This window comes from Macrobrachium rosenbergii, chromosome 21 (assembly GCF_040412425.1).
Source record: "Macrobrachium rosenbergii isolate ZJJX-2024 chromosome 21, ASM4041242v1, whole genome shotgun sequence".
In the NCBI taxonomy this organism is placed as follows: Eukaryota; Metazoa; Arthropoda; class Malacostraca; order Decapoda; family Palaemonidae; genus Macrobrachium; species Macrobrachium rosenbergii.
Genome location: NC_089761.1, coordinates 20,038,144 through 20,050,643, shown reverse-complemented (window position 1 = coordinate 20,050,643; position 12,500 = coordinate 20,038,144). Strand labels below are relative to the sequence as shown.

Below are 12,500 nucleotides of genomic sequence, written 5' to 3'. Positions count from 1 at the left end.
TTCAGCTTTCACTAAATGCTACTTATTATCCGTGCTTCTTTTTCTCCAAATTGGACATGTAATACAAATGCTCGAATTATTTTAAATATTTTATATTCAACGTCTTGAGATCACGGGAAAACTGGGTAAAATGAAAGAGAGGAGAGAGTAATGTATATTGTACATAGATTGTGTGTGTCTACGAGAGAGAGAGAGAGAGAGAGAGAGAGAGAGAAAGAGAGAGTGTGGCGACCGTGTCTCCAGTAAACGAGGTCTTCAGCTTGTGGGAAGATTGGTGAGAAATATATGGGTGTGGGTCACGAGTAATGGTTCTCAGCGCACCGCAATTAAATTCGTTGATGTGTTGTTGTTTATGTTGCTGCTGTTGTTGTTGCTACAGTTCCTGATGCTATTCCTTGCCACAACAGATGAGTGTCTTTCAGGTGTTGTTGCTAGTGCAAAAGTTTCTGTGCTTGCACCTTTCATTATTTCTTTGCTACTATGGTGAATATTTTGCATCATTTCTGTCGTCCTAAAGGGGTTTGCATTTATTTTTCTACATTTAAGGTTTATTTATACTTTTCTACGCGTAATTTGCATTATTATCACGTTAAAATATTTTGATAATTGTCTATACCTCAATTCATTTTATCTGTTTAATTTCAATTGCGTTATCTTCCCAGCTCTTGCTACAGTAATCTAATCTTTAGCATTAAACTCATTCTGCGACCATCTTCCCGTTCAATTAAAGTCTGTTCGTGCACTTCCTCTTTTTAAAAAGATGTTAAAAAAGTAAAAAAAAAAAGAAACAATCGATTAACCCAAGCAGACGGGGGTCAAGTATTATCATTCAATCTCGGGATAATTTGCTTGCAAGCACATCGATCCGAGACGCCGGAGCTTTCCTTGTAAGATGATCTTCATAACCCCACGCAAAACAAGGTTGGTTTATGCATGCAAGCGCGTCGAAGAAACGCGGAAGCCATAACCACAAACACGCCGAGCTGTAATTGGATGATTGAACGTGAAATGGGCGATTTATTACCCAATTTACTCCGCTTTACCTACTACGCGAAGAAGACAAAGCAGTGGAAACTTTACGATAGTCTTCTCTGGATTCAGGTAATGATTCTTAAAGTATCATTAGGGCAAAAATACTGCTTCATTTTGCCTTTTATTTTCTTAGAATGATGTTGCCTTTGTTTTTTCATCCTCTCTTTAAATAAATTCATATCCTTTTCCGCACCTCGTATACGGATTTTACAGCGTTTTTTTTTTTTTTTTTTTTTGCAAGGTTACCACCTTCTCTTCAAAGGTTTATGATCATCTTTTGGTTTTCAGACAGTTAACGATCATATCTTTTTCTTTTTCCCTGTAGCTATCAATTTATATTTTTTCTTACTAGAGGGCGCAGTCTTCGTTTGTCATTCCTAAAGGTTACGGTCGTCATCTGCAGCCAAACATTATGATCACCATTTTTTAACAGCCACGATTGTCTTTTGTTTTCCACCCCGTCTTCCGCACACCGAGAAAAAAAGAGGTTACAAAAATTCAGCTCCTTTCCTGTTATGTCATTGCACTTATGCAGCTTTGCAATTGTCTTATAATCTTTCGTCACATTCCGAAAAAAATAAGTAAATAATATCGCGTGAGAGAGACACTTTTGTCTCTAAACAGAATCCCTTTTCATGAGAACTTCCAGAAAGAAACAGCGTCTTGAACGGGTTGGGCAAGAACGAGAAATCTCAAAATTTTTCTTTCTTTCTTTATCTATTATTTTATTTTTTATTGCTTTTGTCGGAAGTCGACTAACTGTTGATTTTCTTCTTTTCTTCCGCAGAGAAGCAGCTGACACGCCTACGACTCAAACGAAGAAACCTGTAGAAGGCCTAATTTGTCTCCCTTTCTTGGAAAAACCTTTCCTTATAACTAATATCCTAGTTTGCAAAAAATAGACCAGAACTCTTCTTTAACATTTAATCAGAAATCTAAAAGATTCTAAAGCAACAGAACTGTAATTAAATATAGCCTACATACCAACTTCAACACCCGACAAAAACAAGGATATCAGATTCAAATTCTTAGGAAATAAACATAACGGAAACCACTGACTGATAGAAACAAGAAGCACACTTGAAATCCAAATCTCGACTCCTCCATATTGCCACTCCCACAAGCGACTTTCGACTCACTCCCTTCTGCTATACTGATCATCTTAAAAATGGCCACAGTGAAGACCTCTTTAGCAATTCTATGCATAGCCTGCTTCGCGGGCATCGCCTACGCCAGGATGCCCTACGTGTTCTCTTCCGGTTACGAGTTTATCACCGGTCAGGTCTCCCAAACGTTCTCCTGCGATGGGCGTCCTTACGGATATTACGCCGACGTAGATAATGCCTGCAGGATCTTCCATATTTGCCTGCCAATCCCCGATGACGCGGGACAGGTAAGTCTTTGGTGACACATAAGAAATGAGATGCATAAGTAATACACTGTATGGCCTCCCTGGCTCATGCCGCCTCCTCACCGCCGGGGTGGGGTTGGAGACCCCAGGGGCCGGGGAGTCCTGGGAGCAAGCGTCGCCAGGTGGTTCATATATATATATATATATATATATATATATATATATATATATATATATATATATATATATATATATATATATATATATATATATACATATATATATATATATATATATATATATATATATAATATACAAATATATATATATATATATATATATATATTATATATATATATATATATATATATATATATATATATATATATATATATATATATATATATATATATATCAATATATATATATATATTATATTATATATATATATATATATATATATATATATATATATATATATATATATATATATTTGTGTATGTGTGTGTTTATTAGTTGGACAAATTCGACAGTAAAGTACCGAAACTCTAGCACTGAATTCCTAGCTACAGGAAAATAATACTTCTGAACTGTAAATGTAAAATTAGTCATTAGAAAAGGAAATATATATAAAAGAATGGTAGACTTATGCAGACCAGTAATAATGCGAACAAAAGGTTACAAAATGAATGGGTTTCAAAGTGCCAGATGAAGATGGCTGGGAGAAGGGAACCCACCCACCCACCCCTTTCATCATGTACCAGCTTTCACCACAGGGGTCAGATTATAACTTCCACCCCCCCTCTCCCCCTTACTACCGGTTCCCACCCTCTACCCCCGAATCTACGTTCTACCCAATGGCACTGATTTAATAACAATCTCGACTTGTTTCGTTACTGTCGTCTCTTTCACTGACTCCACACCCCACCCTTCTCTCTCTCTCTCTCTCTCTCTCTCTCTCTCTCTCTCTCTCTCTCTCAGTTGGAGACAGTGGGTGTCATGAAGAGTGTGGGAACCAGGTTTTTCTTTTTTGGGCTTGGGCAAGTTGTGGGCGGGGGTGTGGATTTATGAGGTAATAGTGGTATTGTAGGCCTACGAGAGTATTTCGTTGTTCAGTGTATGGAATTATTTTTAAAGATAAGCAGGCCTTTTTTCATTTATTCAACTTGATATTGTCACGTAAAAGCACTGAAAATACAGGAAATTACCATCGAACTACCCTATGTACTAGAGAAGTTATTTCCTCAGGAGGGAGAAATGAATCCTTATAATTACAATTTTAACATGTATTTCATGATAAAGGAAAACCATGCTCACTTCTTACTCAAACTCTATAAGTTGTCTTTGCAAATGATTTACGTAAAAAGTAAGTTAACGCTGATAAGGGTTCCGGCTGTATATTGTGATTCACAACAACTAATATCATTGTCATTATTATAAACTATCCTTTAATAATTACAGTAAATCTGAACTACCTAAATCCACTGTACTTAGATGTTATCATTAGCACGGACGGTCGTTGTCTGTCATCCCAGCAACGCAAATACGACGATTTTGTAAATCTGGTAAGATACTACTGACGTCTACTTTGTAAGACCTAGAAGAAAAGAAAGAGAGAAAGGAAAAAAAAAGACCGGGTGACCGTTACATAACCCCTCTCATTTCGGCAACTGATAATTATTAGCAATAGTAGTTAATTATGAAGTCATTTCCTTAAGCACGTTTCTTCACTTAATAGTTTAAGTTACTTTATCACACGCTTTAAGTGAAAGTTGTTAGTGTGACATGGCATATATGTGCAAATCATTTACCCTCTTGAAAATCGCCTGAAAGCTGTAATGATCAAAATATGATTCCGTTTTCAAGTGATCATTAGGTAATGGGAGATACACAGGTGTACGGCGATGTATATATTTCTTTGCGCACAGATGGCAAATGAGTATCCTTCATATATGAGTATATTTCAAACTGATACATGAAAACAGTTAATTATATACATATATATATATATATATATATATATATATATATATATATATATATATATATATATGTGTATACACATAATATATATATATATATATATATATATATATATATATATATATATATATATATATATATATATATATATATAATTGATCGCTGAATAATTTTCAGTAACTTATAACCTGATTATCCATATTGGAAATTTATTTAGATTACATAAATGAAAACGTTAATATTATTACTCTAATCTCTTCTTAAGAGTCACCACTGTAAATAATTCAGTAATCACTCTGTTCCCGAAACAAACACCGAGAATGGCAACTGAATTGTTTTGTGCTTACGATCACCTTATCTCATATCGGAAGCTCTTCATTTGCCATCGCGCAATAAATGACTAATTCGAACCACTCCTTCATAAAAAAAAAAAAGCCTCCTTTCAGAAATGACGAGCACTCCCTTATAAAAAGCTTCCTTTTAAAATTGACGAGCACTACCTTATAATTTTTTTTTAACTGACGACCACTTCCTTATAAAAAGAACTTTCTTTTAAACTTGACGACCACTCCCCTATAATTTTTTTTTAATTGACGACCACTACCTTATAAAAAGAACTTTTTTTAAACTTAACGACCACTCCCTTATAAAAGAACTTTCTTTTAAACTTGACGACCACTCCCTTATAATTTTTTTTTTAAATGACGACCACTCCCTTTTAAAGGAACTTTTTAAAAATGACGAGCACTCCCTTATAAGAACAAACTTCCTTTTAAAAATGATAAGCACTCCCTTATCTAAAAAGAAAGTTGCTTTTAAAAATGAAGAGCACTTACTTATAAAAAAGACTCCTTTAAAAATGACAATTATTCCCTTATTAAAAAAAAAAATTCTTTTAAAAATGACAAGCAATTCCTATCGTCGGCTTCCTCTGTGATGTTGTAGTTGCCGAAATGAATAGCTTACATTTAACGCAAGTCATCTCGTGTTTGTTCGTGCGTGTGTCTGTTGTCTCTCTTCAGATATTATTAATTTTCGATAATTGTGTGAAGATTATGAGGTATCGTATAAATGGAGGAAGCCGGTATGGGCATTATATCAAATAATTCATTTACCTTATCGCTTGATTTCGTTTTGCTTCTCTATATGATTCGTTTAAAATGTTTTCCATATTGCACTATGTTTAAACGTAGGTGTATACGTACACAAATGTGTATATATATACATACAAATACACACACACATATATATATATTTATATACATACATACTGTATATATACAGTACGTTATGAGTGTATATATATATATATATATATATATATATATATATATATATATATATATATATATATATATATATATATATATATATATATATATATATATATATATATATATAATTATCAACCCAAATGGGAGAAAAATTAAAGAAACAATGACTCACTCCTTATGTAAACTTCGTAAACCAAGAATAAAAATAACTGTGAGGCACGATTTTCCCAAAATAATTAATAAAGAAAAAATTGGAAAGATATCAAGGTATCGTCTCTGATTGGCAGTCATGATCCGAACGCGTTGTCACACTTTCGATAACTGACACAGCTGGGAAATGCCAAGGCCTTTTTAATGAAATAGTAATTATATTTCATATGACGTCTTCACCTTATTTCTTGCACAATTTGTATTTTCATCCAAAGCAAACGATAGCGTTCTCTCTCTCTCTCTCTCTCTCTCTCTCTCTCTCTCTCTCTCTCTCTCTCTCTCTCTCTCTCAACTGCAGCCACAATATGTGAAAAATTAGCGCCATTACAACAGCTATCTCAGACAAGCAATAACTGATATGAAGCTCAACGAAAGGAGGAAACAAAGAAATTAGATGCTGCGCCTTCAACAAATGAGGCACAAAATGTCTAAATCATATCTAAGTTCTCTTCAAAAAGAAACAATGGAAAAGCGGCAGAACAGAAAGACCTTGACATCAATGATTGCCAGTTTTCGGCGACTTTGCTGGTTTTAATGTTGCCGTCGAGAGAGAGAGAGAGAGAGAGAGAGAGAGAGAGAGAGAGAGAGAGAGAGAGAGAGAGAGCCCTTACATGCAAAGGATGCAGAAAGACTTGATTCTCTTAGCAAAGTTTTATAATGGTTGTCTAGCTGTTTCAGTTAGCCTGGTTAGTACGATGTATCTTGTTTTATACTGACCTGGCTTAAAGCTTATGTTTATATTAAGTATATTAAGTATACAATTAAAGATCGTAAATGTATGAAATGGGAATGGTATTTAAGCTTTGAGTGTACCCAGTCATGTGTCATTCATAACAGTGTAGTCCAAAGATTAACAGATAAAGTGCAAATAAGCAAAGAAGCTGTTTTATACCAATACAGTTGAAAATAATACACTCTGACATCTCAAGTAACTCGAAATCAAGCCTAAAACAGTTACAGTGGTTTAATTTATTGTTCTATTAGGACCAGCTGAAAAAATGAAGAATTCTTTTCAAATACAGCGTTTTGAGAAGAATCTAAGTATTTGAAAGTTCATTTTAACTTTTGTTATTGTTCTAGATCAGTGGTTCTTAAACTTTTTTGCCTTGCGCCCCCCTCTGCATTATGTATAGATCCCATTCGCCCCCTACCCCTGAACTTTTTGCCAACTATAATCTATAAACAATATGTTGTCTATTTGTATGCTATTATACTTATCATAACAATAAAAGGCAATTCATAAACGAGATTTGAAATTAAAATTTACTTATATTTTGAATTTTTGGCATGTTTTGAGATAATAATTAGAAAATATATGGAAGCAGTGATAACGTTTTTGGCAATTTTGTAATTAACATCACAAATTAAAAAAAATAATAGGCACCATCTGGCAACTCTGCTTGCGCCCCCCTTGGAAGCTTCTGGCGCCCCCCAGTTTAAGAATCGCTGTTCTAGATTAAGAGTGTCATGTGCTTACTTATGCTAGCACGGACCCTTGCCCTAAGGTGGAAAGGTGTAAAAAGGATTAGGAGCCCTGGTGTGTACCCCCGAACGATATTCTAATTTACAGCCAAAAAGCGAGGCAGAAAATTTAAAATGAGTCTCTTTCATTAACGAAATCAAATTAAACGTAAGCCAAGGTCTTTTTAGATTACGGGAATCATTGGAGCGCGATCTGTGAAACATTTCCTTTCTCCTTGAAATATTCTTGGAACTTGGTAATGGTATGGTAATATTTATAATCATTATAATTTAACTGATTTTCTATGCTAATCATTTCACCATAAAGGGGTTGTATTTAAAATGTCTTTCCATGGTGAAGCGACACCTTGGAATGCTTTATGTTGTTTATGTTTATTTGGTTCAGTGTGAATAGATTTTTAATAATATTTGACTAATAATTTACTCTTTTGAGTATTTCTACCTGTAAATTCTTGTTAATTATACAACAATTGGTGTTACCTTGTAATTCGTTAATTGCTATTAGAATTTAACCTTGAGCTTTACAAAGATGAATTTTATCACGCCCTTTCCTTGTTAGTTTTTCAAACGGAGTGTAAGATAATGCTCAGCAATGAAAAATCCTAATGTTATTTCAAGAGTAGCAATAAATTTCTAATGAGCCGGATTTGACGATTTTCAACTCAGTATAAGAAGGATGGAATTTCAGGAAACCACCAACAAAAGCGTATAGTTACCCATTGCTAAACTACAGAAAACGTAATAGGGTTTGTTCTGAATAACCATAGAAAATGTTACTGTATGGGTAGCTCTCTTATTTTTAACGTTCACATAGACATTTGAAGCAAAGACAAGAGTTAATTTGGCTTCGTGAGTTGCCGGGAGAAAAATGACAGGTTTAAACTACTCTGAATAATGGTGACTCGGTAAAGGCAAGCTTCACCTTTCACCCTTGAAATATCTCACGCACATATACACAATTGTAGAATACTCTTTAGAACTTGCATTGCAATGCAGACGATACCAGAGATTTTCACAGTAACGTAACACGTGACCTATCTACCTTCCTACTCTCTCTCTCTCTCTCTCTCTCTCTCTCTCTATGATATTTTCAATGTATACGAATGTAAAGCAAATGTACAGATCAAGCTTTGGCAACATAACGCCTCGTATGTTCATGGATATCTGACTGCCAACATTTCAGACCTCTAGAGGACCTTAACTGTATACCAGTCACCACCATTGATTTGTTACCTCACAGAATTAAGGCGGTATTATACGTAAACTTTATACGGCATCCCTTACCATCTTTCTGCCGAGCTTTGTAACAAGTAGCAAAAATAATATTTCATATTTATGGACAATCGTGGCTGTATGTTCATTGCAGTTCTGAGCGCATACGATTCCTAGAAAACTTAATTTCTGTCACTGGCTTAGGCTAATCTGCAACGCTAGTTAATAGGAATAAAGCAATCAATATCTGGCTAATGTCTTTTAATCACGAACGTGGGAGTCAGTTGTTTTAATTGGTCTGTCACTTGATATACAGTGCGTGTGTGTATGTATGTATGTATATATATATATATATATATATATATATATATATATATATATATATATATATATATATATATATATCATATATATGCTGTCCTATTACGTGGCTGCAATGACCGTAGTTGCTCCAAAGGGCCATTTTCTGTTAATGAATTATTCAATCTCATAACTGTTTTCTTGCAGAGCTGAGCTTTATTTGGATAGTCATGCAGAGCTACGTCTTAGTAACATAAGTAAATAAACATTATTGGCTTACTGAGGCAAAGAAATCCGGCACAGACCGAGTTTTCTTTGGAAAGGCAAGCAGGTCTGCGTCTTTGTAATATATAAAAAAATAAAAATCCTTGACTTATTTGCAGTAAGGAATTCCGGAAGTAACCTTCAATCAGATCCCGCGGAAGCGTGCCCGTTCCGTAAGCAATCCCTTCAGGGCATGTTAAAAGGCCAATGAACAAGATGTAAAACTTCCTCAGAACAAATTACTCTCAAGTACAACTACACGGTGGACTATAATTGTTTGAGAACAGAAGTTTTATTCTTTATGACCACTACAGTCAGTCTGAAGGAGAACATAAAACAAAAACCAAAAAAATTGTTTAAAGTCATATGCAAACTCTCAATGAACTATTAGTCAGGGTCAGTGAGCGGTCATCTGCGCGTAGATAACCGCGTCATGGACATATACATGCCATCTTCACGTAATTTATTGCAGTCACGTTTCATTGGCCAGCTTCAACAATTAACCAAAGAGCTGTAACTGATGAGAATTTACCACGACCATTTTACGTAGCTGTACACTAGCGATGACGGTGCGGGAGCGCATTTTAATGAAGTGATGCACTGAACCTTGAACTCAAACAATAACAATTTCTTCTTCTCGTTTAGAATTAAGTTGAAATGTCGCCAGCTTATCACAGATGTATATTTTTGCATAAGCTTAGTTTCAAAATCCTTTTACGCGAAATGCAACCTACGATACGACTCCATGTTTATAATTAGCTGATCTCTGCACGGTTGACGTGTTATTGGCACTCATCAAATTCCATTATAGTTTTGAAAAAAAATGCACCCAGTCGACTAGGTAATGAATTCGACACGTATCGAACGACAACGTGGTTTTGATCGGATAACAGGTTGCAACTCAATTATCGGTTAATTGCAAAGTAAGATTTTAAATTGCTTGCAAAAAAAATATCCTACAACTCTCGCACCAGATGATTGCACGTTGCATCTGACAGTGATGAAACAATAAGTGGCCTTCAGAGACGAACAATCAAACATTTAATTTTCAACCTTTATTTTTTTATTATTATTAATTAATGGGATACAGTTGATCATCTCGACCTTTGTAGAAATTATCATTTATTCCCATCAGAAAAGTAACGTGAATATTATAATTTATACGACGATATAATAGGATGATGTTTCGATCAGTACTTTAGACTTTGCAATTTTCTTCTTGTCTGTAAATCGTGCCATTTCATACTTTCATTCCTTGATCCATTTATTACTGCTAAAGTTTTCGTTTTGGAATATGCCCATAAATATACTTCGGATAGCAAATTACAGTTGTCTACCGCACATTCACTTCCCTAACGTTTGTTACAGTTTTGAGTAAAACCAAAACTCCCTTCTCTCTCTCTCTCTCTCTCTCTCTCTCTCTCTCTCTCTCTCTCTCAGGACTCCTTTGGTTTCTTCTTATATTATTTTCCATACTCTATTTTGCTGCGTATTTTCTTTCCTTTCTTCTTATCATTCACATAAAGTCTATTATTAAAATAACAGACACTATCAATAATTCTACGACATGCAAAACGATGTACAGTTCCTCCACAAACGTACGTAAACCAAAACTCCGAGAAACTTAACTAAATAGAGTGAGAAAATGGAGTGAGAACTGATTACAGAAGAGACTCTTTTAGCCTCATAAGGCGTCACAACTCGGCCATGGAAGACTAATCGACTTGAACAGTCGCTCAATGTCGCCGTGTGAAAACTGCACACAACCGAGTGCATAATTGCATAGAATGCATATCAGAATAAAGGCAGAAGTCTCGCAATTAATGTTTTTGTCTCTCGGGTATTTTCCTCACTAATGTAAATTATATTATTTCGCTCTCCTCTAGTCTTTTTCAATCTCGCTTTACTTTATGCTTTGTATTTTTCTGCCAGTTTTTGCTCGTGCGCTTTGGGATATTGCTAGATTGTTTTTCCCTCTGAGATTAATGTACTATCTAATTGTTTTCTGTTAAATAATACACTCTTGATAAAAGTGATCTTAAAAGTGGAACCGCGATCTGTCAGTTTTTGCTCGTGCGCTTTGAGATATTGCTAGATTGTTTTTCCCTCTGAGATTAATGTACTATCTAATTGTTTTCTGTTACATAATACACTCGTGATAAAAGTGATCTTAAAAGTGGAAACTCTCTCTCTCTCTCTCTCTCTCTCTCTCTCTCTCTCTCTCTCTCTCTCTCTCTCTCTTTTCTATAACGCACCTTTCCTTCGCAAATGAAGACACTGCAGGTCTCATGTGTATTCCGAAGAACATCTGGTTAGCATGATGGCCGCTTAAATCGCCAGTAAACCGGAAGAGGTCTCCAAGGGCTGAAGATGGACTTAAGCCATCATTAAAGAGAAGAAGAATAGACAGTAATTTTGACGTTAGAACATCCGCAAGGGTAGGGTAACGTTAATTGTAGCCAGTCCGAGCGAATTGCTCAACCAAGTTTGTCTCCCTTGGGACTTGTCTCTCTTGCTGTCGGAAGGATCGTTTTAATTGTAGACCAATTTGTTGGGGTGGGTTTTAGCTAAGTATGTCTTGGACAACTGAGGATATTTAAGGGGTTAATCTAATCACAATCTAGTTAAAAACTTGTCTCCAATCATGCTTGTAACGAACATAAATCTAAAAACCTTCTGGGAGATGGTCTTTGAAATTCTCAGTCTTTAAGCTGTAGGTCACAATGGAAGGTCGTTGGTCGTTTAAAACTAATAAAAAAACAAAACATGGATTTGAAAGCCTACCACATACACCTACAGATTCACATAACGACATCTTGAAGAAGAGGGAGGCTTCGGGCCGTCATCCATCAAAATCATTTGATGAGGCCACGCGTTCATTGAGAGCCTTGCTTTCGCGTTATTCCGGGAAAGGCACGACAAAAGGTCGACTTGCGCAATGAGAGTCTCATCTGCATGTTAAGGTGGCTACCTGAATGACTTTTACTTATGTTGTTGTACTGTTTGGACTTTCTTCTGTTCCTTCGAGGGTTGAGTATTTGGAGAGATTTTATAGGAATATTTTGCGGATAGCCCTCTGATAATGTAACGATTTACTAAACAATCTTTACTAATTTCAACTTTCTTCTGTTTCGTCTGAAAAATTGTCTTTCATAATCTTCAGAAGTATTTGATTTCGAATCGGTAAAATTGTAAAAATTCAGCATCAGTAACAAGCATTAGAAGTACAAATGCTAATCAAGAAACAGAACCATGAAGTCATAACTCCCTCCCCCCAACTCTACCACCCACCTCAAACACCGTCCCCAACCCCATAAAAAAAGAAATAGAATCACCATAAAGTCAGGGACATAGGACCAGGAAAACGCAACTAAATGGGAGCCCGAGGATAA

At 35.4% G+C, this 12,500-nt stretch overlaps 1 protein-coding gene across 1 annotated transcript in view; it reads left to right on the top strand.

Moving 5' to 3' along the window:
* The first annotated feature begins 1,631 nt into the window (after positions 1 to 1,631).
* Positions 1,632 to 12,500, top strand: part of LOC136849568 (U-scoloptoxin(01)-Cw1a-like) — a 16,322-nt gene continuing 5,453 nt past the window's right edge. The window contains exon 1 of the mRNA XM_067122900.1: positions 1,632 to 2,425. Coding sequence (XP_066979001.1) covers positions 2,201 to 2,425 — 225 coding nt within the window. The 5' untranslated portion in view covers positions 1,632 to 2,200. The remainder of the gene's footprint in view (positions 2,426 to 12,500) is intronic.